At 32.3% G+C, this 27,771-nt stretch overlaps 3 protein-coding genes across 4 annotated transcripts; 1 reads left to right on the top strand and 2 right to left on the bottom strand.

Annotated features, from left to right (window-relative positions):
* The first annotated feature begins 802 nt into the window (after window positions 1-802).
* LOC127700722 (gamma-aminobutyric acid type B receptor subunit 2-like) lies at window positions 803-6,238 on the top strand. The gene is made up of 7 exons (XM_052204331.1): window positions 803-1,107; window positions 1,443-1,578; window positions 2,052-2,159; window positions 2,405-2,509; window positions 3,025-3,366; window positions 4,237-4,377; window positions 4,815-6,238. The coding sequence occupies exons 1-7, from the start codon at window positions 947-949 to the stop codon at window positions 5,610-5,612; spliced, it is 1,791 nt and encodes a 596-aa protein (XP_052060291.1). The 5' UTR covers window positions 803-946; the 3' UTR covers window positions 5,613-6,238.
* Window positions 6,239-11,557: 5,319 nt separating this feature from the next.
* Window positions 11,558-19,990, bottom strand: LOC127701650 (uncharacterized). Its single transcript, XM_052205639.1, has 4 exons — window positions 18,845-19,990; window positions 15,899-16,040; window positions 12,966-13,268; window positions 11,558-11,815 (listed from the first exon to the last, which is right to left on the bottom strand). Exons 1-4 carry the CDS (start codon window positions 18,870-18,872, stop codon window positions 11,749-11,751), a joined length of 540 nt encoding a protein of 179 aa, XP_052061599.1. The 5' UTR covers window positions 18,873-19,990; the 3' UTR covers window positions 11,558-11,748.
* Window positions 19,991-20,083: 93 nt separating this feature from the next.
* LOC127701649 (salivary glue protein Sgs-3-like) lies at window positions 20,084-26,338 on the bottom strand. Of its 2 annotated transcripts, none has more exons than XM_052205637.1 (4): window positions 26,047-26,338; window positions 22,828-22,963; window positions 20,865-21,533; window positions 20,084-20,191 (listed from the first exon to the last, which is right to left on the bottom strand). In XM_052205637.1, the coding sequence occupies exons 2-4, from the start codon at window positions 22,923-22,925 to the stop codon at window positions 20,119-20,121; spliced, it is 840 nt and encodes a 279-aa protein (XP_052061597.1). In that variant the 5' UTR covers window positions 22,926-22,963; window positions 26,047-26,338; the 3' UTR covers window positions 20,084-20,118. The 2 variants fall into 2 exon arrangements, with proteins under 2 accessions (XP_052061597.1, XP_052061596.1); XM_052205636.1 differs by lacking the exon at window positions 26,047-26,338 and adding an exon at window positions 25,078-25,148.
* Between the last annotated feature and the right edge of the window lie 1,433 nt (window positions 26,339-27,771).

The following is a 27,771-nucleotide window of genomic DNA, read 5'->3' as shown; positions in this document are numbered from 1 at the left end:
TATAACATATATATATATATCAATATTTATTTCCAAACTTATATTTTAGATATTTCTCTTTTTGAAATATACAGCATAGAATTGGTAAGCTATTTGATTATTTTCCAGATCCAATTTTTATGAATAGGTTCGTTGAAATCAGAAATGTGACTGCTTTCGTTGCGCAATAGTTCATCTTCATTTATTGAAGGAAAGAAAATGCAATGAATTTATAAAATTTTGAATATTTCAATAGATTTTTCATCATTCTTTTAAAATGTCAAACTAAAGATGATTTTGAAGTGTGGTTTCATTTGCAAAATAAAGCCATATTTATCAAGTTAAGAATGCATAAAATGTGAAATAAATAGTGAAAACAGTGCTTGTTTTTTTGTAATTTTCAATTGAAACAAATGTATAACATGACAAATTGTAATTTAAATTAGAACATTGTTTATATCAAATCGAGTTGTCGGGTTCACGTACCTGTCTGTAGATATTTATCTTTAAAATTTTCATTTAAAATCGATGAAAAAAATCTTGATTTTAAATTCATTTCATTAACTTTCGAGAAAATAAGATAAATGTTTGTAAGGAATACGATAGTATACACAAAGACAGTATCATTTTACAGTTAATTCTTGTTTGTTTCCCATGACTCTTTCTTCTGTCGGTTTTAAATCTCGATAAGCTATGATAAAATCTCCAAAACTATTTAAATGATTTAAAACAAAAACAAAAATATTCTTTACATATTCTTCTTTCATTCATATTTACTAATTTCAAACATTTAAATGATAAGAACGAAAAGCGAATTGAAAGCAAATAGAAGCGACACTTTTATTTATTACAAGTTTGCTCGAGCTAAAATTGATACGTTTATCACAGTTGAAAGCAGTTTCTATCATTTTATTTCTTGTGTGATAATATATGCTAAAACATGCATGATCAATAATAACATTACACTATGTACTTTTCAGTTAAGAACCACAGTGCTGTTGGAATGCTGACAATGGAGACCAGAACTGTATCAGTGGGGACTTTCGTGACGTCTTGTTTTGCCACCACTATTGGAGTCGTTGTATCTGTCAGTTTTCTCACTTTTAATTTGTTTCACAGAAATAAAAGGTAGGAATCTTTAATTTCGTATCTAGTAAATAAAGAACAGACTCAGCTGAAATTACCGCTATTCATTTTTTTTATATCAATTTTGCATTATATATCAATTTCGAATATTTACATTGTAAAAAAAATATTAATTCTTTCCTGCCGAAAAATCAGTTGAGAAAAAGACCAAGAAATGCGATGGCTTGTTCAGTGATATCAAGTTGAATTATTATCAATCAAATTGTTTTCAATGTTAAGCGATCTATCTTGTACCATATGTAGATTAACACACAGGCTACCGTTCTGTATAGACTGAAGCAATATGCAGATATGTAGTTTCATTTTCTCTTTTGCAGATTTATGAAAATGTCGAGTCCGAATCTCAATATACTGATCAGCGTTGGTGGAATACTGTTAAATATTGTCTGTTTAATGTATGGAATGGACTATTTCTTTGTAGAGCGGTATCACGAGGCTACAGTAACATGTCAGGTATGCAGGAATGTTATGGTTTTTTTTTTGTCTTAAAACTTTGAGATTTTTCTATGAATCAACTTATCTCCAAATACCAATTAGTCTTAAATCTCCAATTCGACGCCATGTAATAAAGGTGATTTTGAATTTGCTTTTGTTCTTTTCGAAATTTATCCCCATCTGATCCTACAATCAGAGTTAAAGGAGTTAAAATGGAACAGCGTACATGAGAACGGACAGTTTTGTTATAATATCAACTGTTTAACCATGTTGATTTCCGCTATTGTGTCATAGGCAACCGTGGTACTGTTTGTAGAGGATCAAAATTATAAAAACGATGACTTCAAAAAATTGTTATTGTTTTTATTTATACTTTGTTTAAAATGTCTAAAAGCCATAGAAATTGTAAACATTAACTAACGGAACAGGACTTTTAATAGTCGACAAACATTATTGATATATTTTCTTTAAACATGAATTTTTATTTTCAGATGAGACTTTGGATGATAGTATTTGGTGTATCCTTGGTGTTTGGACCAATTTTCTCTAAAAACTGGAGAGTGTACAAGATATTTCGGAATGCTGGCATCAAGAAAGTGGTAATTATTTTTCCAGTCAATCTTTATTTCTCTGTTACGCGATTGTTTGTATTTATACACTTTCAATGTATTTCTAGTCAATGATACTGCTTGTTACATTTGATCAGCAAAGTTCAAAGTTCACTATACTTATTTTACGGTTGAACCTAGTAGAAATAAAAATATTGAATATTGAATACTAGTATAAATAAATAAATGATAGAAAAAATCACTCATACTAAATTTGAATATTTTACAATTCAAAGGTAATAAAAGACAAGAAACTGTTTATGATCTGTGGTATTGTGTTGTGTCTGGATGCATTCATACTGTTCCTCTGGCAGATCATTGATCTGTTCCAATCAAAGCCTGTGGCCGTCTTATTAAAGGTATGTGAAATTAGTCCATAAGTATATCCACAAATGAAAAAAGAGTATGTAAATTCTACATTTCGAAGAAATAAATAAAGAACTGCTGAACCAACGCCTCTAAAGTTTCGTGTAGGTAGAGATCCCTTAAGTGGTTACCGATAGTATGCAGGGTTGTAAAACGAGATAAATTTGCAGGTCACTTAAGTTTTGTTGTCCATCTAGTTGTATTTTCGAAGATATTTAAATTTTACTTTTCGAAGATAAGTAAATTTTACTTTTCGTAGATATGTAAATTTTACTTTTCGAAGATATGTAAATTCTACTTTTCGAACGACTATTTCTCCAACTATCCATTGAAATTTGTTAAATGATGCAACTTATGAAAGGTATGTAAAATAAACGTAAACATACAACTGGTTTTGCTTATAATTGATTTTTGTTATCATCATTTTGTTTGTAATTTCTTAGCGAGTTTTTCTGTTTATTAACAATCAGTTTACTTAAATCTCTTTCAGAAATCATATACAAACAACACACAGAGTCTTCATGATCTTGGTTATATTCAAGAATGCACGTGTGGAAGGGTAGACGTATGGCTTAGCCTCATCTTTATCTGGAAGTCGCTTATATTTTCCTATGGACTTTATATAGCCTGGAAAACGAGAAACGTCTTGTTGCCTCCAATGAAAGATTCACCAAGTATCATTATCAGTGTTATTTTCAGCATGTCTATTACATCATTAGTTGTTGTTTTGTCATCATTATTACGTCACGACCCGGATGCAGTTTATGTTCTCCATATATTATCGATAACCATTTGTTGTGTGATTATTCAAATAACCGTATTTTTGCCAAAGGTAAGACTTCCAATTATAATCCTATTAACATGTAAACGTCTGGTTCTTACACTGCATTTGTTTTATTGGTTGGTTGATTATTGTTTGCTTTACGTTCAGTGGCAAATATTTCATGCATTTTCAGGCCTTAAAACAAATTATAACAATTAATAATAAAGGTATGTTCTGCAAAGAAGGTGTCGCCCGGAATGAAGGACGAACAATTTGGACTGCCACTTGAAAATAAATGTATGTTTGATGGGGACAGACATTTTGCCTTGCAACAGGTCACCTACGGGCCCCTCAGAAAGCTGTTTCATCTGCAAAGTGCATGGCACTCTCTCTTCACGAGGCATCGGATCTAATGTCCAATTCAGACCGAAACTTGACTGCATATTTATACATCCCTTACAGCCAAACAGACGCCCACTTAAGCAAGGGTTGTACTACTGGAACGAGAGAAGTCTAATGGATAACCCTATTTCTATTCCCCAGTCAACCCTTGAGATGCATTTTACAAATCTTTATCATTTCTATATATCATGTACTTTTCTTTGTAAGCCTTTTCATATAGATTTGTCTACAGGTCAGTTATATAGCCGTCTATGTGCATTTCTAATTTGTCGTTTATTTATTCTTTTTGTGTTATAAAATATTCAGTAAAGGTACCTATTACATGAACCTCGGACATACACGCAAGATCGGAAATATATGCTTCTGATTATAATGTTCTTATCATGATAAAAATACAATATCAAAGAATTTTTTTTATCCATTTTAATATACACCATTAAATTCATATACGTTACAGTTTTATCTTTCAGCTTCTAATCATATAAAAAATGTTGAACACAAAAATCAGCTTTCATAAAATCAATTTCAATATTTTAGGTTCTGTATTGGTGGAAGACTCCAATTGAGAATCCCGTTCGTCTGTCAACATCAGTTTATGAATATGGAGGGCTAAACTCGGAAGAGGAAATGTACCAACTTATTGCAGAAAACAGAGCTCTTAAAAAGTCTTTGACTGAGGTAATCGTTAATAGAGTATAAAACATATTATTGATGATATTCATGAAAGGAGATGTAGGATATACGTCAATGAGACATACAACACAAAAACTATGTTGTGTTTTTTGTACTGTTGTTTGTCTTTACGTCGTTTTTCGTTTTTGTTAAGGCGTTGTCAGTTTGTTTTCGACTTATAAGTTTGAATATCGTTCGCCTCACTTTTTCATTTAATCTATGGAATTTCGTTAGAAGTTTAGATTTATTAGAATATACAAAAATTACTTATTTTTACATACCGCTTTGGACAAAGTTTATTGTATTCGTCACGTTAACATCGAATGTATTTAAATAAAATTTATCATCTATCTATTTTTGAAACTGTGTGTTCTTTAAAGAAATAACCAAATTAGTTCTAGAACCGTTTTGTATTTTTATTTTATTCATTACTAATTTTTCAGAAAGCATCTAAATTATCGAATTTGGAAATGAACTTGCAAACAGCAAAACAGACACTTAAAAGTATGTCGGAAAAAGATTTCAAATTGGATGGCGAGTTCGATGTCGATTTATCCGAATTTAAACTTGACAGTGGCCTCGATGTCGATTTGTCCGAGGCAACTAGCACCGAAGATGAACTGTCTATCCGATATGGTAAAACAAGAATAAAAACTAGTATGACAAGATTAATTCAAGGTACAAATGAGGTCCCTAACGGAAATGAGATACCAAAGATTGGAGATCATGCTACCTTACAGAGATCAAATTCGGATAGCGGACGCATGGTAGCTTACCGGAAACAGAAATCAAGAACCAGTGTATGTAGTTTACAGAACTATTATCGTTCGACAGAGTGTTATGATAATCTGCAGGCATCACTTAAGTCGAAAAATGACATTGTTGGATCTGTAGCCAAAAGTTATAATCTTGATGACAACGAAGATACACTGTCGTATGTCAGTAGTTATCTTCCCTTGAAGAGTACCAGGAGAAAGCTTAACTACACGTTGAAAGACACAGGTGTTTACTTATCTCCGGAAAATACAACAACTATATCCAACGACCAGTTATATCCGTCATTTGATGACGAACTTAGTTTTGGAAGTACAATAATTGCTAAATCATCAAATATAGACCCTCGTGACAAACCTACAGTCTCTAAACCAAAACGACACAAGAAGTATAAAACACCTAAACCGTCTTACGAAAGGACAAAACAAGGGGATCAAATTGTTGTCCGCAAATGCTATTATTTGTAGAATCTGACATTATTATATATATTAAATTATTTTGGATTTCACTAATAAAGTTGTGTCGACACCAAAAATGAAGATAACGTCTTCCTAGTTCTGACATTAATGAATATTTGCAACTTACTGCCAAGTACCATGTTCTACGAGATCCCGAGTGGATTGTTCGAGGTAAACACGACGGATATTAAGCATCTTTTCCGTCTGGTGCAGTGTAATTTATATAAACAAAACATAGTGTTAGTTTTATATATAGTATACCAGATAAAAGGTAGAAATTCACGAGACAGTATACGACTTTAAAAGAACACATTAATTATGGGCGGAAATACATATGGATAACCAACGGTAACCAATCAGGTCATTTGAAAAAGACCTTAGAACAAGATCGAAATCTTTCTATAATCAAAGTACCGTAAACATTACAATAAAAAACTGAACGTCTGATTCCTGGCTTAAGTCATATGCACTGAATGGTATAACTACAGTTTGTAATCCTGTCATCTTGTACTCGTGAAATGTTGGTAAACGAATAGTAACGAATGTTTTTATGAAGAACTGAATACATTAAACACCATTTAACACCCGGTGTTTGTGGATTTCTGTTGCTCTGTCTTTGGTTTTCTATGTAGTGTTTTGTGAACCTGCTTGTATACTACAAGTTATAATAAAAGTGTTATGTATCTAGTATTTTGCACTCCAAAATGTATGAGCACATATCATTTTCTCTGCGTGATAGAATATATTAAATAAGGAGATATGGTATTATTGTCAATGAGACAACTATCCAATATAGTTTAACTGAAGAGGAGTTAAGCAACTATAGGTCACCGTACGACCTTCGACAATGACACAAACCCATACCGTATAGTCAGCTATAAAAAGCCTCGACATGACAAAATGTAAGCCTCGACATGACAAAATGTAAGAAAAAAAAACGATAAAACCAACGGCCTGATCTATAACAAAACAATAAACGAAAAACAAATATCACAGACACCTACCAACAACAACCACTGACAGGTTTCTGACTTGGAACAGGCATATGCTCAAACCTCTCCTAACCTTGGACAGTGGGTTAACAGCACAACATAAGATCACCTGTAACAAGAGGCTGTCAGAGTGACAGCAAACCGGATTTTTCTCCATAGGTCGAACCCTGAACAGTTGAGCAAGTATGGACACAACATTTAAGATTAAAACAGCTCTGAATTTGGATTGTGATTGAATATTTGACACAGCATAGGTTTGTGACACAAAATGAATGTGGCCAAAGAACTGAAAAATTTGAAATTGGACATTTACCTTTTATGGTACAATATCCAAAATCTAAGTGCATTGTTAGAATCAGCATATCAAAGAACCCCAAGAATTCAAGTTTTGATGAAATCAAACAAAGTTTTATTTTGGACCCTGATTTTGACCAACTTGAAAACTGGGCCCAAAAATCCAAAATTTAAATACAGGTTTAGATTCAGCATTTGAAAGAACCCTAATTGATTGATTGATTGATTGTCTTTATTTACTCCAATATATGAAGACTGACATATAGTTAATACATACAAAAGGAAATTAACAAGCTATATACAAAATATTATGAACACAATATGACAATAAGGTCATTACACTACATGATGATTATAATGTCCAACACATAATAAATACAAAAAATAGAGAACAAATGCACATACAACTTTGCCGATTTAGTGACCAAAATTAAAATTATGGTAAAATAAAACACTTTTGAAGTGATTGTACAATTTCAACATATGACCCGCTAAGCACAGCATCAATTGTTTCCACACATCAGAGTTCAGTTGTTTTACATAATCATTTACTCCACCAAGTAATGTCACAAGCATATCGTCTTCGTCCTGCTGAAATAGTCCTACAGAATCTTGTACCGACAATAAGTCGACTATCGCATTGAACATTTCATTTAGAATATTATAGTATTTTCACAATTTAGAATTAAGTGTTTTACAATATCATCAGTATAATGATTACATATAGTACATTGTCCACTCTCAATGGCAACGGATCCTAAACGAATTAGAAGTAAAAGACCTCTTGTGAAAAAAGGGTCCGTAGCTGAAAGTCTGACAAGTCTATGATCTGTAAGACAAGAATGTATTTAAGGAATGACTGTAATATTTTTTCTGTCTATGAAGAAATAACATCAAAAATGTGATGCACACTGAATAACCCGCGTAGCGGGTTATTTTAAAGTGTGCACCACATTTTTTATGTTATTTCGAATAGACAGACAAAATATTACAGTCATTTCTTATAATTTAATTATAAATTCCATTTTAAACCGTAGTAAACCATGAAAAAACGTTGATGACGTCACGGTCACATGACAAAATTATGTCTATGAGCTGATAAACAAAACAACGTCAGCCAATCAGAAGACGCGTTACATCCAAAATTAAATTATTTTAAAATAACGGTTGAGTTCCGGTCGACGTTGAACAGACAGTATCCATCTATTTTCTTCAAAAATTGTTGTTGACTGACTAACTATTTTGGACCAAAGTCTTTTATCTGGAATATATGCCTCCTCGATATAACTTTCAAGGAATGATAACATATTATATTTCGCTAAAGTTTGTATAAGATCATAAGTTAATGATGATTTCGCCAATTCCCCACAGAGTATTTGACTGAGTCGTAAATTAAACAGTTGCTTATGAGTAGTTGTAACAGACGCTCTACATAATTTACCAAGAAATAAAATCTTAAATTTGTCATTGAGACCTTCTATTGTCCAAAGATCTAAATTACTTATACAAGAGTCATTTGGTGATCTTTGATAAAACGTGTGAAATATCTCTGTGCTTGTTCTAACATTCCAATCTCCGTTGAATTTAAATGTCCCCAAAGTTCACAGGCATAAAGTGCACAAGGAAGGATAACTCTTCTTCCATATAACGGTATTTGCGATCGGTGACATGCCATTTGGATTCACACCAATATTATACAGCGAATGCAAATTTGGCTTTAATTTCTTACAAGCAATATCTGTCCTTCCGAAAGTTCTTCTCAAACAGTCTAGCAGAGTTCCAGCATAAGTAACTGTAGCATTCATCAAAATTGTAGCATCACCGAATGAAAACACGTAATCAGGTTTTTGCATATATTTTTTGGGACTAAAAAGTAAAAATTTACTTTTCAAAGCATTATATTTAAGTCTCCATCTTTGTACATATTCGTGAACAATACTTAAAAGTATTTGTAATCCGTTATTTGAGCTACTCAACAAGGTAGTGTCATCTGCTAAAAGAACACACGGAATATGTAAATGTTCAATGATCAATCCACTCTTAGACTCTATAAGCTGGTAATTCATATCGTTAATAAAAAGTGAAAAAAGCCAAGCAGACATTACACGTCCTTGACCGACTCCTTGTTCGATCTTAAACACTTTACTAGTAATTGTTTTGTACTGAACATGAGCCGTTGCATTTTTGTACCACACGTATATATATATATCCACATTTTCCCTTCTGTGACGAGTTGATTAAATCTGTAATTTTTTACATGACAACATTCATGTACGTGTCGGCAATTAAGTTATCGACAGATTGTAGGCATTCCTATGGGCACCAATTACGCTTTTAAAAGCAGACTTGTTCCTGTATTATTATGAATCACAGTTTATGACCAAACTCAGTAAAGATCAGTAATGGATAAATTTTAAAACATTTACCGTTACTCTGATGACATTTTTGCTTTAAATAATTGAGAATTTTCTAATTTCACTGTGGAAAATTCCCCAAAAAAGCTTACTGTAAATGAATCTAATACAGACAGCAAGCCAATAATTGTAATTTTCTAGATTTGGATATTTCAGTTTCACACGGGAAACTGTATACAAAAATAAACGACAAAAGGGACGATTTTCGTTCCGTATTGGAAATTTTCTGTTTTTAGACGATGATGTGCTGTTGGCCCCTTTGTACGGTGTCTGTAGTCGCGTTTTAGATTTCAATTAACATAATTCATGTATAACTGGTAAATAATTAAGTCAGGGATTTCGTTATCACAAATTAATTTAAACTTTTACTAAAGCATTTCAAAGATACAAAGAGTTGGTTAGGTAGTTTTGCTGTATCTGTAAAATTCTTCTAAAAACGGGATATCATATTCTTCTTTTTATGGTGATGTGGTTTAAAGATCCCGTAAATTTAAATACGATCGATGTAAACTCATTGACCAATTTAATAAACTTATTTTTAAGGTTATCAATTCAACACTGTAGTAAAATCTTTAGACATTATCGCTACTAACATTGATTTTTTTTTGATTTTTAAAAAAAAATATAACATAACTAGACATATATTGAAAAATATAAAATTTAGAAGATGTGATATGATTGCCAATGAGACAACTCTACACAAGAGCCAATTAACACAGAAATAAACAACTAAAGGTCACCGTATGGCCTTCAACAATGAGCAAAACCCATACCGCATAGTCCGCTAAAAAAAGGCCCCGAAATGACAAATGTAAAACAATTCAAACGCGAAAAATAACGGCCTAATTTATGTACAAAATAATGAACGAAAAACAAATATGATACACAGCAGCAAACGAAAACCACTGAACTACATGCTCCTAACTTGGGACAGGCACGTATAGAATGTGGAGGGGTTAAACTAGCCTGAAGGCGCCAACCCTCCCCGAACATGAAACAGTGATGTAATAATACAACATAAGAACAAACTATAAAAATCAGTTAAAAAAGGCTTAACTCTTCAGATGGATACAAATAGAAATAATTCTAACAAAAACACAGAGTGGACGTGGCAGGGTACTTGCACATCCCCGCACCAAAAAGACTTTAAGTACAGATCTGAGAGTACCCGCAGTTACTGACAGCTAGTTCAAAGCCAATAACAACTAATAAAAAAAAATCCTGCATCTAAGACTAAAATATCAATCAGTACGCACCCAGCATCCAATGGATTTAGTGTAAAGACGGCATAAACAGTCAGAGAAAAACATGACCTTGTGCATTATACAGGTATCGACAGATTGTATATATGACGTATATCATATTTGATGTTCGTAAATTGGATTGTTATAAATAATACCGTTAGTTTTCTCGTTTGAATTGTTTCACATTTTTTTATTACGGGGCCTTTTATAGCTTACTATACGGTATGGGTTTTTTCTGTTTGTTGAAGGCCGAACGGTGACCTATAATTGCTAATACTAAATATGCACGTCATTTGGTGGATAGTTGTCTCATTGGCAATCATACCACATCTCATTATGTTTATATTAACAGTCAAAGAATGTTATGCTTGAATAATTCACAGCTGTCAGTGATTTTTCTTAAACAATTGAATAGCTACCCAACTGTCCACATGTCTCTCCATGCATACTTGGTTTAAACAACTACCATACAATCAAAACATGTGACCTAACCATACGTACATAGGAAATTTTTAAATTTGCGCTGATCATAAAGAGGCCCAATCTGGCGGCAATTTGAAATTGAATGTTTTTCTCCTTTTGCATTGCTGATTTGATAGTGGACCAATATTAAAAAGATGTGGTTTGTTTTACTTCATGTTTTATTTTATGTACATGTACTGATTGTTGTTTGCTTTACTTCAAACAAGTTTCCGTGCATATTGAGAACGAGAAGAAATTAGCAACCTATCTAATATGCAAACTTTTCAAATTGGGCTGACCATGATGAAGGACGAGAAATTTGGACTTCCAGTGGAAAAGATGGTATGTCGGAAAGAGGAAACACTTATTTTTTGAAACGGACCATTTACGGACCCTTAAACAATTGTTGCGTTGTTTCCCAAGCGCAACGGATTTCGCTTCCACATTTTGACATACCGGACGCGATTGCGTTTTTATACATCCTGCACAGCTAAATCGAGGCCCTTTTCGGGCAAGTCTTTATCCTCAGACGAAGAAACTGGAATCAATCTCTATTGAGCATTTATTTTTTTAATTTCTTCAATATATCTTACATCTCTTGAACTTTTGTTATTGTAAAGCTTTGATTAAGTGATCTGATCAATTTTATTGGACGATACTGTATTGGAGACCAATTTTATTGGACGATACTGTTTTGGAAATATTTTCGTTCATCGCATTCTTTTTCCAAGCTTTGTTTTCAACAGCTACCCGTGTGTATTATTGATAGCCAGATGTTGTCACATTGTGCCTTTTGAAATTCACAACTGAAAGGGAAAAAAGTAAGATTGCTAGATTCAGATTAATAAATGAATAAAGCGTTTCCAGTTTATTTATTATGATGTTAATTCAATATATATATATCAGATTTTTCTGAAGCTTTTTATTTATTCATTTAACGAAACTTTCTTTTCTATTTCATTGGTATATCACCGAACGTTTTTATTTTTTTTTTATTTGAAAGCACTTTATACTTCATAGTTATGGCGATGGGACCTTTATTTCCATCAAAGCGTTTAGTGGTGACGCAAGATAATGTTTATCCCACTAATGGCAGACAAATGAAATACCAATAATATGTTTTTCCAATTGTTAGTACCAGCTAAGATGTATTTATACTGCACTCGTTCTATTTGAGCAGTCAAAATGCGTTGACCGTATATTTCTATGTCATATACAGTCACTGACCTGATATCACTTTTCCTCATGAATATTTAAATAGAAATTGCCGAAATTATAATTAATTATTCATACGACCTATTCAACCTGTTCTTGTTTCCAATGTATACAACGACTCAAACTTATTTCTTTTGCAATTTTTAGAAGAACATATTTCACTTGTTAATATTTTTGGTTTGCAAACTATAATAAATCATTATGTTTTATGCTTATTGTTGATATTTTAGTTCATTCTCAAACAAATTCGTTCACCATCGATTGCGGGTTTCAACAGGTAATGTACATTTCATTGTGTTGTATATTTCTCTGCCTGTATGATATGAGGCCTTTTTATAAAAGGGGGAAGTTTCCCAATATTTAAATTAAATAATAACATTAACACATTAAACAACAATTGAAAATGTTTATTTTTTTTATTGCAGTATAAAGACAATAATAGTGCATTGACTTGACATATCAACGATATAAGGATTCGGCCCGAAACGGAGAAAAAGCTCGGCAGAGCCTCGCATTTCCCCGTTTCTAAGCCTCATCCTTATATCGTTGATATGTCAAGTCAATGCACTATTATTGTCTATGTATAACTGACTTCTAATCGGAAAAATTTAAGGTATTATACATCGTCCCGCACATCTCAGTATACCTCACCACGTGTTCAACCACCCTTGACACAAAATGTTCCTGTAATATTGTGAAGATAAAATAGCCTGACGCCCCTTAGTATAATATCAAACTTACTTATTTTTGTGTGTAACTCCATTAGAGGCGCAAACTTTCGTTGGATCATAGCTACATGTAACTATGTCTTTGTTATCACAAAACAATTGTCCGAGCTGGTCACGTGTAGGTTTAGGTGTTGTTGTAGGCATTGGAGCTGTAGTAGTAGTTGTTTGTTTTTGTGTAGTTGTTGTAGGAATTGCCCTTTTGGTTGTCATGGCAACATATGTTGTAGATGACATCTTGTTGGGTGTCGTCAAACATCCAAAATCCGCATCTATTTGTATACGTTTGTCCTTACATCTGGCTTGATCAAATGCACAGCTAAAAAGAAAGAATAAATACATTTATATTCAATTTTACCATAATTTTAATGATTTTGATTTTCAATAAAACAGTGCATTCACCGGCGGAAAATGTTGAGAATTGATAATCAAAGCGTCAGTTGAAGTGATAAAATATAGTTTTTAAAGTGAAATAATCACTTATATAATCTACACATAAGTTTATGGTTATGTAGGGTACATATCAATAAGACAAAAGTACAACGTTCCATAAAGAAATATAGAGGTCAGCATACGGTCTTCAACAATAGACAGTAGTATAAATAAAAAGTAAAATAACAAAAAAATACCGAACGCCAAGGAAAATTCAAATATGGAAATAATAATATAAAATAATATACCAGCTCTTTTTTTACCGCATCGAGTTTAAAAATCTGTGAATGAATTAAACACAAAGACTATAAAAAAAAGTCTGCCCTAGACACAAATTCCCCATATGACAAAAAAAGTTAAAACAATGGAGGGGGAATACAATTTTTTAAGATCGCAGTCCTCCTATGCCTTTCAATCAATGGACTTTCAAATATGCATGATAAAATAAGATAAAAATCAGCAAGAGGAAATCATTTAAGTCTATAATAATGATAACAAAGAAAATAAAAACACAACCACAAACAAAACAATAGTGAACAATATCATATCCAAATATGTTCATAGTTACTGAAAGCAAACTCAAAGAACTAAATAGGAAATCATGCCATCCTATACCCCAATATTGGTTGCCTTACTTCAGAATAGATTAACTTCAGAATATATAGCAATGGCATAAAGAGCGCAGGAAGACACACTCATGTGCAATACCTAGAACAAACCTGTAAAGAATTTTAGCAATAATAATAAAAACAAGAGGCTCTCAAGAGCCTGAATCGCTCACTTGTAATTTTTTGCTTAAATCTTTCATCAATGATTATTTTTGCTTTTCAATATATATTTTAAATGAGTTGCTTAAAATGCCATTTAAATGTTCTTTGTATCAGTCATATTTTCTTCAAAAGCAAAAAAAAATGCATTTTACTCCTATGTTTTATTTTAGCCATAGTGGCTATGTTTCTTGTTTCAGAGGAGAAGATTTTTTAAAGTTAGAAAACATGATAAACAAATTGTGTAAAATTGTCCTTAAAGGGCAATAACTCTTTAAGGGGTCAATTGACAATTTTGGTCATATAAAACTTATTTGTAGATCTTACTTTGCTGAACATTTTTGCTGTTTACAGTTTATCTTTATCTATAATAATATTCAAGATAACCAAAAACTGCAAAATTTCTTTAAAATTAACAATTTAGTGGCAGCAACCCATCAATGGGTTATTAGATTCGTCTTAAAATATAAGGGCTGGTAGAACTTCACCTAATGAACACTTTAACCCCCATGTCAGAATTGCTCTAAATGCTTTAGTTTTTGAGATATAAGCCAAAAACTGCATTTTACCCCTATGTTCTTTTTTTAGCCATGGCGGCCATGTTTTTTGACGAAACAGAAAATAAAACACAAACTTTATTCTGGATACCCTAAGGATCATTCAGCTTAAGTTTGTTGGAATTGGTTCAGTAGTTTCAGAAATGAAGATGTTTGAAATAGTTTACACCGGACGGCTGACGACGGACGACGCCAGACGACGACGGACGCCAAGTGATGGCAAAAGCTCACATTTCCATGGGAAAGTGAGCTAAAAATGAAATTATATTCATAAAAAAATACCATACACAATCATTGAACAACAACAGTATCTTTTTGCAGTAAGTCTTTTAAACAAAAAGATATATTTAAAGAGGGTGGTAAAGGGTTATTTTCGTGCAACGTTTTCGGCCTTTTTATTTCACGTGTTTTCGTGTTTTGACGTTTTATTTCTCGTTTTCTCGTGTTTGGTTCGATGTGCGTACTTCGTGTTTCCCCTTATTTATTTTCCGTGTTTCGTGTTTCGTGCTTGTCCCGCATTTGATTAAAAAGTAAACCGGTCAATTTTTTTTGTAGAAAAACATTTTTTTTTACTATAAAGTTTTTATTGTCATATAAAATATTAATTAATCTCGCAGATTTCTTAGTTTCATGAAACTTTTGCTCAAAAATTTTTTTTTTAACTTTTTATTTAGATTTTCATAAAACATAGTTTAGAATCTCAAAGGTCTCCAAATATAAAAAACAATCTGCCAAATAACAAAACAGTTCTGACCATTTATATCTCATCCGGTCATTATCCTGTCGAAATCCGGTCATTCGTCCTGTCATAGTGCAACCCGACCGCAGTTTCTTCATGTCCATTAATAATGACTGCATGATCTCCAAGAACGGCTGAGTAATAACTTCTAGTACTTTTTTCCTTAATATTTACTACTTTATTTCTCGTGCTTCGTTTTTCCCGATTTTTATTTTCCGTGCAACTTTTTTGCGATTTTTATTTCACGTGTTTCCGTGTTCAGACCCCCTCCCCTTTTACCACCCTCATTTAAAGGATGGTCCCTGACCATGTTAGGTCAATGAATAATAATTAAATTAACCTACAAACTCTGTTCTGTATGTTTGTTGAGTAATATTACAAGTGCCTTTCACACTGCCTTCTTTTTTTCCAAATACTAGCATAAACTTAATATAAACATTGATTAACTACTCACAAATTTATATAGGAGTTTCCATTAGAGTCACATACTGTCTCGTCTGTATCGACCGTCAGCTGACTACAGTCAAGTAGTATTATCTCTCGACAAAGATCCTCAAACCCTACTGTTGCTGATACTCCACAGATCACGCTCATCACTGTAATACATAACGGTGGGTTTTTTTTATATTTAGGGTCACGTACACTTTTTTTTTTTCTTTAAACCTTTGAGGTATATAGGATTTTATTTCTTTAGAGACAAGTGCCTGTGTATAGGGTTAACAGATATTAGTGCAATTTGTCCAGAGTACACTATCATATTGAGAAGTGGTAATTTTCACCTTTGTCGTGCAATATCCCTTTTATTATTATACAATAGAACTTTTGATAACGAAATGTTTACTATATGATATTGTGAATCGTTATGATTTAATAAACTGTATCCCATGTAATACCGAAAGGTAACATTTGTTTGTTTTTTCTACGAGGGATATAGAGTTGCTAAATATTTTTAAAATTTATCAAGATACTAGGAAACTTGATCAAAACTTGTTATTTTGAAGTAAGTAAAACTGTGCATTTATTTAAGTTTTGTGCATCACTTTCGTAAATTATATATTGCACTAGTAAGTACACTTTTGCAAGTTGAAAACTATATTTCCGACCGGTAAAATTAATCATGATTCCGCTATGAAAAAAGACTTGTGCTCAAAATGTTTGACGTTTTCATTTTCACAGACTTTGGCATACAACAAAAAAGTAAAATAACAAAAATACCGAACTCCAAGGATAATTCAAAACGTAAATAGATATAGGAAGATGTGGTATGAGTGCCAATGAGACAACTCTCCATCCAAGTTACAATTTATAAAAGTAAACCATTATAGGTCAAGGTACGGCCTTCAACACGGAGCATTGGCTCACACCGAACAGCAAGCTATAAAGGGCTCCCAAAAAATTACTAGTGTAAAACCATTCAAACGGAAAAACCAACGGTCTAATCTATATAAAAACGAGAAACGAGAAACACGTATGAAATACATAAACAGACGACAACTACTGTAATCAGATTCCTGACTTAGGACAGGTGCAAACATTTGCAGAGGGATTAAACGTTTTAATGGTACCAAACCTTCTCCCTTTTCTGAAACAATAGTATAACATCACAACATAGAAAAACACACTATAAAATATCAATTGGTAGGCTTAACTCAATCAAAAAACGTAAATTAACACACAATGAACGAATAAATTTGACCTGTGACACCTGAATGCAAATACACAGTTAATAAAAAATTACAAGGGATAAATAATTAAAGTCAAAAGTAAATAAACAGGTTTAAACAAAGTTAAAGTATGATATCACTGTGAAATGTCAATTAATTTTTAGAAAATCATCACTTTTGAAGGTCCTTTATCAAATAGCAAAATCAAAAGCTCAAACAAATCAAACGATTGGAAAACAACTGTCATATTCCTGACTTGGTACATGCATTTATTTGTGTAGAAAATGGTGGATTGAATTAGAAAATGGCTAATTCAGACCTGCTAGTAATATATATAAACTGAACCCGTTGATTTTGACCGGATGCATTTCAAACAAAGGAGGAACTTTAGAAATCAATATACATTTCTTAAAAAAAAAATCATACTTGCAACTCGTCTCTAAAATACACAAATGTATTGTCACATCATATAAATTAGGATTTTTTAATTTTTCTCGTATTACAAGCGTATCTTTCATTTAGAGAATTAAAAAAAAAAATGCAGCACGGATAAAGATATCATAAATTCTGCAAAACTTTTACTTAATTGTTATTGTGCATTTTTGATTCCAACAGCATAAATTTGATTAAAAGTGGTATTTCGCTTCCAGTTTTTACGGACACATTATTCATTAAAGTTTATATTTTGTCCAACAAATCTTTCTCTTTTCCCCAATATGATTATTGATAGAGGTTTTGTCCAACAAATCTTTCTCTTTTCCCCAATAGAATTATTGATAGACTGTTGTTGTTCATTCAATCGATTCAATTCGATAATTTAAAGTTTGAAGCAATACTTTAATGCATTAGATTTGTTGTTCTGTGTGTTGTGTATCATTGTTTTATTCCTGTGTTGTTTATGACATTACTTACGACATCATCTATAGCACAGCAACCGATATTAGAGTGCAGCACCCGGTTGTACGAAAGTGGCATTAGCCTAATTGGTCATTAAGTCTTCATTAAGCCTTTATGATGCATTAGGCTAATGATGACTTAATGACTCATTAGACTAATGACACGTTCGTACAATCGGCTGCTGGACGACATGTTCGGCAGTTTAAGTACTTTGATCTGGCTTTAAATCAATACACGTTTTTTTATGCGGCAATATATATATAATATTGTTTATCACTTGTTTGTTCTTGTGTTTCTGTCATCTACTATTCAATAGATTTAGAGTCCATATGTACTTTGGGACAGGACAATTTTTTTTAAGCCCCTTTTTTTCCAAAAACCGTTATTTTTTTTTTTTTTTTCAAACTATTTTCCCGTTTTCCTGTATTATATCAACATACATATATATACTAGAAATAACATATTTTATGTATTTACTATCGATTTTAAGTTTACTAGCCACGGCGGCCACTGATAATATTTATATATAAGTGGCCGCTGTGGATAGTGAACTAGGGAATTGATAGTAAAAAATAAATACATGTTATTTTAGTATATCATGAAAAAACGCGAGAGGCTAAAATTCATTAAAAAATTTTTTTTTTAGTGACGGATTTTGGAAACGTAAAACAAATTGTCCTATCTCCAAGTACCTATGTGGCGTAGACCATGGTCTCTAGCGCTGTTGAAAATCCTTTGAAATACCAGAAAACCTTTACAATCTGACGAACTACTTTTACAAAATAAACTATATTAATCAATCTGGAAAGGGGATAAGTGATTTAAAATACTATACTTACCAATACACAGATTGATTAACACAGTCATTTTAGTGACGTTCTTTATTATTTCTCCTTTACACACCTATAACTGTTCCCTATGTCCTATATCCGTGACTTATCTATGTTCTTATCATGACGACTTCGAACTGAGTCAATCTGGTTATTGTTGTATTGTATCTACGAGGAATGTTTTCATCCGTAGAACTATTCCGTCATATCATGGCAATCGTATTTATTCGGAGTGTATAAGGTCGTGTGGTACAACAGATATAGACGAAAAATCTGACCCCTTTTCATTTCTTTTCTAAGTTATATAAGTTGACGATATTGTAATATGCCTAACAAGGGAAAGTGAACATATTGTACAGTAAGAAGGACTATGCATGATAATTAACCAAATATGGTTAAGGAATTCAGCTAATCGAAACCTGACCCATTTCATTTCTTTTCCAAATTATGTTAAAAGCCACATTACATTTATGAAAAGAAGTTGACTTGGAATAGATCTTATAGGAACTGTAAATCAAAAGAATTTAAGTATTTTATGACCCGACCACCTACATTAAAGCAAAGTAATGGTTGATACTTGGTTTATTTTGAAATTGACATTAATATATATAATTATAATGGGCATTTAAAATTCTCAGCGTGCAAAGTTCTTCTATCAAACATACGTCCCCGTGTTCAGATACCATTACTGGTTCCTAAATGGACGAAATTTTGTAAAATGAATAGGAGGAGATATTTGATAAGAGACAATGAGACACCATCCAAACAATACAAAATAACAACAATGGACATTTAGAGTTCAACAACATACGGTCTTCAAAAATTTAAAAGACTGAGTGTCCATATTATAAGACACGATTTCGAATTAAACAAATACGACATTTCTGTGCAAGGCAAAGATTTCATAAAAAGTTAATAATTTCTGAGCAAGAAAAAACTTAAAAAAACTTGTATATAAAAATATTTCTTAAAAGCTGTGAATCCATATTTCAAATTCCATTTCGAGTTAATGGATAAACTGTGTCACAGCGTGATAATACACACATATTTATGCTATTTACACTTTCCAAAGGTAAAAATGGTGTACAATAAGAAGGACTAGGCCTGTTAATTAACCAAATAGGGTGAAGGAATTCAGAACAGTCGTATGTTATTGAAGACCACGTGTTGACCTCTAAATGTCTTTTGGTTATGTAACTTATCACTTCAAAACCATGATAAAAATATTCTTAACAAAATAACCATTGCTTGAAATACGTATATTTATTGGGTTTTAAAATGGTCTATGGACTGCAATCTCCAGCGTTTTTTATTTGTAGGTAGAAATTGTCACACTGTACTTTGGCAAACTCACAACTGAAAAAATAGCATATATGAATTGGGTAAATGGTATAATGATTGTTACAAACTTCTAGGGATGACAAACTGCTGACACAAATAACATCGTGGTTTGATTACACGCGAATGAAAGAACCTAAAACAGTCGTAAACAGGCCGTTAAGTTTTTCTCGTTTGAATTGTTTTATATTTTTTAATGTCGGTGCCTTTTATAGCTGACTATACGGTATGGTTTTTTTTTCAGTGTTGAAGGTTGTACAATGACCTATTATTGCTTACATCTACGTCATTTCAACTATGGTGGATAGTTGTTTCATTGGCAATCACACTACATCTCCTTATTTTATATTGTGGAATTTTTAAAATAATTGCATTATCGGACAAAATGCAGTTCTAATTTACATACATAACCATTAATTATGATTGTGTTATTGCACGTTATCAAATTCTCGTTTTTCATCATTACGATAATGAGTTATATTTTTACAAACTTTATAAAGCTACGATTCTTATACTATACAAATAACACATAGCTGAGAGAGTGACAGTGCAGATTGTTACCCCGAGAAAACAACCGAGGCGAAGCTGAGCCATGGGATAGAATAAAATGTCTCTCCCTCGTATTAATCAATCAAAATCAGGCATTTTAACTTCAAGTATAATGATATAAAATAACATGAGTGGTACTCACTTGTTATCATATGTAACGCCATCAGTACCACATACTTTGTTTGGATCATTATGACATGCAATTATATTTTTATTGTCACAAAACATTTGTTCTAACTGACTACGTGTAGGCTGGAGTGTTGATGATCCAGAAGGCAGTGCTGTAGTTGAGCGGGGTTCTGGTATTGTTGAATTAGGTTGTTGAGTCGTTGGTTGGGATTTTGATGTCGTTGAATTAGGTTGTGGAGTCGTTGGTTTGGGTTTTGATGTCGTTGAATTCGGTTGTGGAGTCGTTGGTTGTGGCTTTGGTGTCGTGGAATAGGGTTTTGGTGTCGTGGAATTTGGTTTTACAGTCGTTGAAAGATGTGTCATTGTTGTTGATTGGATTTTTTTAGTCGATGTCTTACTCGGAATTTGTGATGTCATTAAATTGCCAGATGTCAAGTTTGAAGTTATGGTAGAAAACTGTGTCGTCGGTAAAGTTGTTTTCTTTGTTGTTGTTGTTGGTAAATCCGTTGTTCCTGTTATTAAGATTTGTGCTGTTGTAGACATTTTTGTGGTACTCGTCGTCGTCGTTTTGGTTGTGGTTGTCGGTAGTTTAACCGTAGCTGTTGCTGGCGACAGTAAACATGAGAATGAAGAGTCTATCACTACTGTGCTGTCTTTACAAACGGCTTGATCGAATGCACAGCTAGATAAATATAAGGTTAACTAGATATTTGGATTGATCATACGTTTACCTCAGTTAATATTTGTTAGTATTTTATTTTTCGATCAGAAATGGTATTACGCATCAGTTAGCAGAGAAAATGGCTGTTAAGAACAACATTATAACATAAAGTGTATTCTAAAATATGAAACATGTAACCGAAATTCTTCGTATAAAAATATTATGTTTTGAAAGTGATTTATGACACCGAGGGCCTTATAATAGTTAAGGGGAAAATTACAGTAAACTAAAGTGATTATAATTGCCTATCAGATTATATTTATATGTTAAAGTGTTCGAACAAAACTGCAAAGTATTTTTATTTTTAGTGTGAATCCGAAATAAAAATAAAAAAGTAATATTTAGTATGTATCATCACTCAAACGGTATAGAACATTTTCAAAAGATCCCAGTCGGTTGAATTATTTATTTTCATTACTTTTGTAGAATTTCATTTCCTGCAATTTGTTGGGCAAAATATTCACTTTCATCATGTTTTGGGCAAGGTTACATATGTTTTTCAGTTCTTACCAGACTAAAATATTCATTTCCAAAATCATCCTGTTCCATCAGAATATAAAATGGAGAAAAAAGCTGAGGTTTCGTTTCTAAGTTTGCGGTTTCTTAGTGTTAAACATGTTAAAGTGGATAATTTCAATTTTTAAATGTTGTTAATAACTCCCTTCTGATACATGGGTTTTTAAAAGAATCGTGTTGTTAAATCAGTAGTTGTATGTTTAGGGGTTAGTGGACGTTGTCTTTTCTTTTATCTTTGCTATAGTGTTGTCTCTTCTTCGGATTGTAATTTTAAATGACCCCCTCGTCATCTTTATATTTCTTTAAAGATTCTAGTTTCAATTAAGGACAGTTATTTTTAAAAACCAAGCAGGGGCATATATAATTGTGATATATATATATATATATATGTATATGTGTTGACATTTTTTGTTCTTTTTCATTTAGTTTATATTAGGAAAATTGAAAAATATGAAAATCAATGTTTGTCGAAAATATTTTTGATCTTATCAGATATTTGTTTTTAAAAGATATATATTTTTTTATAATTCATACCATATGTGACTTATTTCTCACATGAATGCAAATATATTAAAAAAAAAATGCTCGAGTTTTTATTTGTGTTCATGACTTCAGGTTGCATTCAAAAACGGTCATACCATTATTTGTTCTTTTCACATCATTCATCAACCCCGCCTGGCTTTTTATAATTAACTGTTAAATAAATGTACGAACTTTATTCTTTTTACAATTTACTCACAAGTTGTGATACAAGATTCCGTTTGTGTCACAGATTCTTTCATCGGTGTCTACACTGAACCTGTCACAATTAAAGCCATTGATGACGTCACATGGCATACCATTATTGAAGAAAGCCGTTGTCCTTCCGAACAACACTACAACGTAAAATATCTCATTTATCTGCTTGATTGTTGTACAAAGTAGTGCAAAGTTCCCCAGCAAGGGTTATGTGAATATTCCAGTTCTTTGAAGAATTTTTTTTATAGATATACTAACAGGCCTTTGTGTACATATTGTCACTACGATATTTTGTGTTATACTATATATCAAATTTTCTATTTGTATGCAAAACGGAGTCAACATTTCTAAAAGTTTCACAACAGAAAAATCTTGTAAAAATGTTTAAACATCTTTTATAATTGTGTGTAAACAATATCAAAATAAAATTGAAAATGGAAACGGGGAATGTTGCAAAGAGATAACAACCCGACCAAAGAGCAGAAAACAGCCCAAGGCCACCATTTGGGTCTTCAACACAGCGAGAAAATCCCGCACCCGGAGGCGGGCTTCAACTGGCCCCTAAACAAAAATGTATACATACTAGTTCAGCGAAAATGGACGTCACACTAAACTCCGAAACATAAATGTACTAAAATTAAAAAAACATACAAGACTAACAAAGGCCAGAGGTTCCTGACTAAGGACAGGCACAAAAATGCGGCGGGGTTAAACATGTTTTGTGAGATCTCAACCCTCCCCCTATACCTCTAACCAATGTAGAATAAACTAACACACAGCAATACGCACAGTAAAAATCAGTTTAAAAGAAGTCCCGAGTTCGATGTTAGAATTGGTAACAGAAGAAACTAAGTAAAATGACAATGATCAACATAAATTAACAAATGACTACTAGCAGTTACTGACATGCCAGCTCCAGACCTCAATTAAACTGATTGAAAGATTATGTCTTCACCATATGAAAATCAAGCACAATCCCTCCTGTTAGGGGTTTAGTATCATACCATCATAAAATATACGAGAAGAACATAACCTGTATCATGCCAACAACTGGTTTTAGAATAAATGTGTTTTTTTCTGATGCAAAGACCCTATGGGTGAATCAATATTAATAACAAAAATTGCCATCTTTAATGACCTGAAAATAGTATCGTAACTATATCCCTTCTGAATAAGTCTGATTAAAGGTTTGGTTAGCTTTTGAGGTGAATGACGACATGTTTGTGCTTTGTATAGAAATTACCATAAAAGATGGATGTGAAACACCTGAACGTATAAGATGTCTGCTCGTTGATTTATATTTACGAATGATGTCCTTGTACCGATGATAAAATTTAGTAAATTTTTTGACGAGTTTGTGATATCGAAAACCCTGGTGTAATAATTTTTCATTAATACAGAAATTTCTTTCGTTAAAATCAAATACGTTGTTATTGAAAAATCATCTCTTTTATCGTAAATTTTGGTATTAAGCTTCCCGTTAAAGATACAAATGTCAAGATCCAGGAAAGGGCAGTGTTCATCGTTGATATTAGCTTTATTTAAAGTCAGTTCAGCAGGATAAATCTCTTTAGTGTACTGAAGTCGTCATCATTGAGAGTCAATATATCATCCAAATATCTAAAAGTGTTATTAAATTTTTGTATCAGATGTTGTTTCGATAGGCCTTTGCTGATTTTAGTCATAAATTGTAACTCGTAACAATACAGAAACAGGTCCGCAATAAGTGGTGCACAGTTAGTCCCCATTGGAATTCCGAAAACTTGACGATATACGGAATCTTTTAAATGCCCATTTAGTTCGGTTTTTAATTTTTTCTTAATGAGATTATGAGGCAAAGTCGGTAGAAAAATTAAAACTTTGAACAGATTCGAAATCACCAATATGAGCAAAATTTATCAAGTACTTCCAACTAATTTTTGACACTCCAAAAGTAGTTAACTCCACTATTTTCTTTAAGGCCTTATTTGAACAATTTATTACCAGGTTTTTGATTGTGTTATATTAAAATTTTGTCTTTGGCAATTCATTATTTTACTATAACTGTACCAAGTGTACTAGTAAGTAGAATAGACAGTTTAGCAATTAAAAACATACATTAAACATCAGTCTTGTTTATATCAAAATAAGAAAACAAAATACTAAAAAATCATCGTGCATAAAAATGAAAGAAAAAAATAATAAAAAAGTTTGATGGAACTACAGACGTTAGGACTGAGTTGCATCAACATCTTTTTATAAATACGCTTACCATAAAAGATAATACAAAATTTGTACATTTTTCCTGACGAAATATAGTTTACTTCCGAACTTTAATAGCTCATAAATAGTAACTAACAAGCGTGACCTATCTTATCAACATATATTAAGTACAAGTATCAGTACTACCAAATTCTTCATCTAACATACTTTCTGTACATACCCTCTGTATTTCCTTTAATTCAAATGGCCTCTTCTAATGGATAGCACAATTCTCAATTAGTTCTATATGACCGTGTTTCAATTACCATGAATTTACATTTTGATGGACGGAATACTTTTCTCAATTAAATGTTTTACAACTGAGATAATAATATCATGAAAAATACAAAACATCCGATAAATCTTATCACAAATATAGAAATTAATTATGGAATTCAATGATGATTCCATATGCAGGAATTTAACATTTGTAATAAGAAGTGGTATTTCAATCCGCGGTTTCTGGTGATGTTATTTTTTACGCCATCAATTTTAGGACTTGGCCCTTTAAATCTTCCCATTTGGCTATTAATATTTATGGATAAAGGTTAAAATGACACAGCTGTTGTTCGGTCTTCTACTATACTTTAAGGAAGGACTAAAATTATTCGTTTGTTTTTCCGCATTAAAAGGGTACGTGATTGTTCTTGACATTACACAAGGTCGTATCTGCCTGTTCTGTTTATGAGTTTACTGCATGGAATCTACTGCGAAGTACACCTACTGATATTAGAGTATGTCGAGTACAGCAAGGTTTCCTACGAACAGGCTAAGTATTTTCAGATTGCTTTCAGAAATGCTAATTCCCTTTGATACGATATTGTTATATATTGTTTTGTTTATGTTAAATAACGTTATGGTATTTTAATTGTACTGTGTTTGTTTATGTTCTTTAATGGACTACCTTCTGTTATTCAACTGATTAAGAATAAAAAAGATGAGGGTTAAAATCTATATAAAAAAACTAGATTGAACCAACCACATTTTCATGTACACGAACCTCGTCATTCAATTGATGGTTTTTGATTACCACAATGGTGTCATTTTATTTTCTTTTGAATTACAAACTGATTGAATAGTCCACATTGTGGCATAACATGCTATAAAATGCAAAACGAGAAAAGAGTCTTGTGAGCCACTCCACACCGAAGTCGTATTACATCACACAGCGGATAATTTCTTTAGACCTGTCTTTTATTTTTCTAGTTACATCCTTTTGTTAGCACACATCAAAAAGAGGTCGCATAATCCTATTCCTTATTATCTTTAATGTGATATACGACTCTCAACAAGCCATGCAAACTAATACACTAATACATTGAAATAAAATCCTCAAGTTTGCATATCGCAGAGGACCTCATACCCCCTAGCTGGTTAATAACATACATATTCATATGTTAGAGTTCACATTATTTAAATTTTAATAGCCTTTGAGATACTACATACACAAATTGAAACATGCTCGAGCGCAATGACGCCGATGAATGAAGGCAATAGTAGTATACCGCTGTTCAATAGTCAGAAATCGATTTAACTAAAACAAATCCGAGTCACAGTCCAAAACCGAGGAAAACACATCAACTCTGTGAGAATGACAAAGGAACAACATAAACACTGAACTGCTACAAAAACAAACGCCAACATACATAGACACGGACTATTTGATAACAACTGCCATATTCCTGACTTGGTACAGGACATTTTAAGAAAAAAATTATTGGTTAAACCTGGTTTTATGGCTAGCCAAACCTCTCGCTTATATGGCAATGTAAATAATAACGCTAACATGACAACATTACGTGACAGGAATACAGTACAAATAAACACAAGAACACTCAGGACAGAGAAATACATAAATAAAAAATATAAAAGTACATTACAACATGTAAACCACAGAATAACAACGGACACCTCCCATGTACATCACAATGAATTATGAGTTGTGCGTCACACGAATGTATCAACGCCACAAAAAGTGACGTCACAGGTAATTTCTAAAAGTAGAATATAAAATTGGGATTAAGTTTGTAATGGTGTTATTTTATGTATTTTCTAACCATTACACGAATACTAATATAGAATTGTGTTAGTAATGGTGTAATTATTTGTATTTTCTAACCATGTCGGTTTTTCTACTAACTTGATTCTTCTTTTTAAATCAAAATTGTGTAAAAACAAATAAATCCTGTGCATATAGGATCATATAGTAGCTTTAAACTAAAAATCATATAAATGAACTAGTTGATTAATTATCTTAACTTTTACATACATATAGAAAATGAAAAAAAGAGAATTCAAACCACAAACGATAAGACATAACACAATATCCAACCAAAATTACAAACCAAACATCATAACAAAATACATGAATGTTGGATGTATAAATACCGAGACACGTCTAATAGCAATGCGAATTCACACTCGGGAAAACAGTCATATTAGGGAAATGGTCACGTTCGGTACTTAGCAGACCAGACGACGTAGATGGTAAACCACAATCTAAGACGTGGTAAAAATGTCGTTATATATAGTTAGCTTAGACACAGACACATCGTATAAATCAATCAATTCGTGATCTGGTGTCCATAAAATTTACGGAGTGTCATTTTTAATCTTTCCTCCTCATAACTCTGTTTGGGCAGTTTCTTCGTAAGGAGCAAACTCCTGTATTTGAAGTCCTTATAGTGTGAACATGCACGAGCAT

Source organism: Mytilus californianus, unplaced genomic scaffold, assembly GCF_021869535.1.
Source record: "Mytilus californianus isolate M0D057914Y unplaced genomic scaffold, xbMytCali1.0.p SCAF_5, whole genome shotgun sequence".
NCBI classification, from domain to species: Eukaryota; Metazoa; Mollusca; class Bivalvia; order Mytilida; family Mytilidae; genus Mytilus; species Mytilus californianus.
Note: the sequence above shows the minus strand (reverse complement) of the source record. Positions and strands in the feature narration are given on the sequence as shown.

Coding starts and splice junctions, on each gene's coding strand:
- LOC127701649 (XM_052205636.1), bottom strand. CDS start 25,105: ATGTACAAATTTTGTATTATCTTTTATG. Junction 22,964..25,077: donor ATTTTGTATTATCTTTTATG/GTAAGCGTATTT, acceptor TTTACGTTGTAG/TGTTGTTCGGAAGGACAACG. Junction 20,192..20,864: donor GGCGTTACATATGATAACAA/GTGAGTACCACT, acceptor CTATTTTTTCAG/TTGTGAGTTTGCCAAAGTAC.
- LOC127701650 (XM_052205639.1), bottom strand. CDS start 18,872: ATGACTGTGTTAATCAATCTGTGTATTG. Junction 16,041..18,844: donor GTTAATCAATCTGTGTATTG/GTAAGTATAGTA, acceptor TATGTATTACAG/TGATGAGCGTGATCTGTGGA. Junction 13,269..15,898: donor GGAAACTCCTATATAAATTT/GTGAGTAGTTAA, acceptor CTTTCTTTTTAG/CTGTGCATTTGATCAAGCCA.
- LOC127700722 (XM_052204331.1), top strand. CDS start 947: ATGTACTTTTCAGTTAAGAACCACAGTGCTGTTGGAATGCTGACAATG. Junction 1,108..1,442: donor TTGTTTCACAGAAATAAAAG/GTAGGAATCTTT, acceptor TCTCTTTTGCAG/ATTTATGAAAATGTCGAGTC. Junction 2,160..2,404: donor ATGCTGGCATCAAGAAAGTG/GTAATTATTTTT, acceptor TACAATTCAAAG/GTAATAAAAGACAAGAAACT.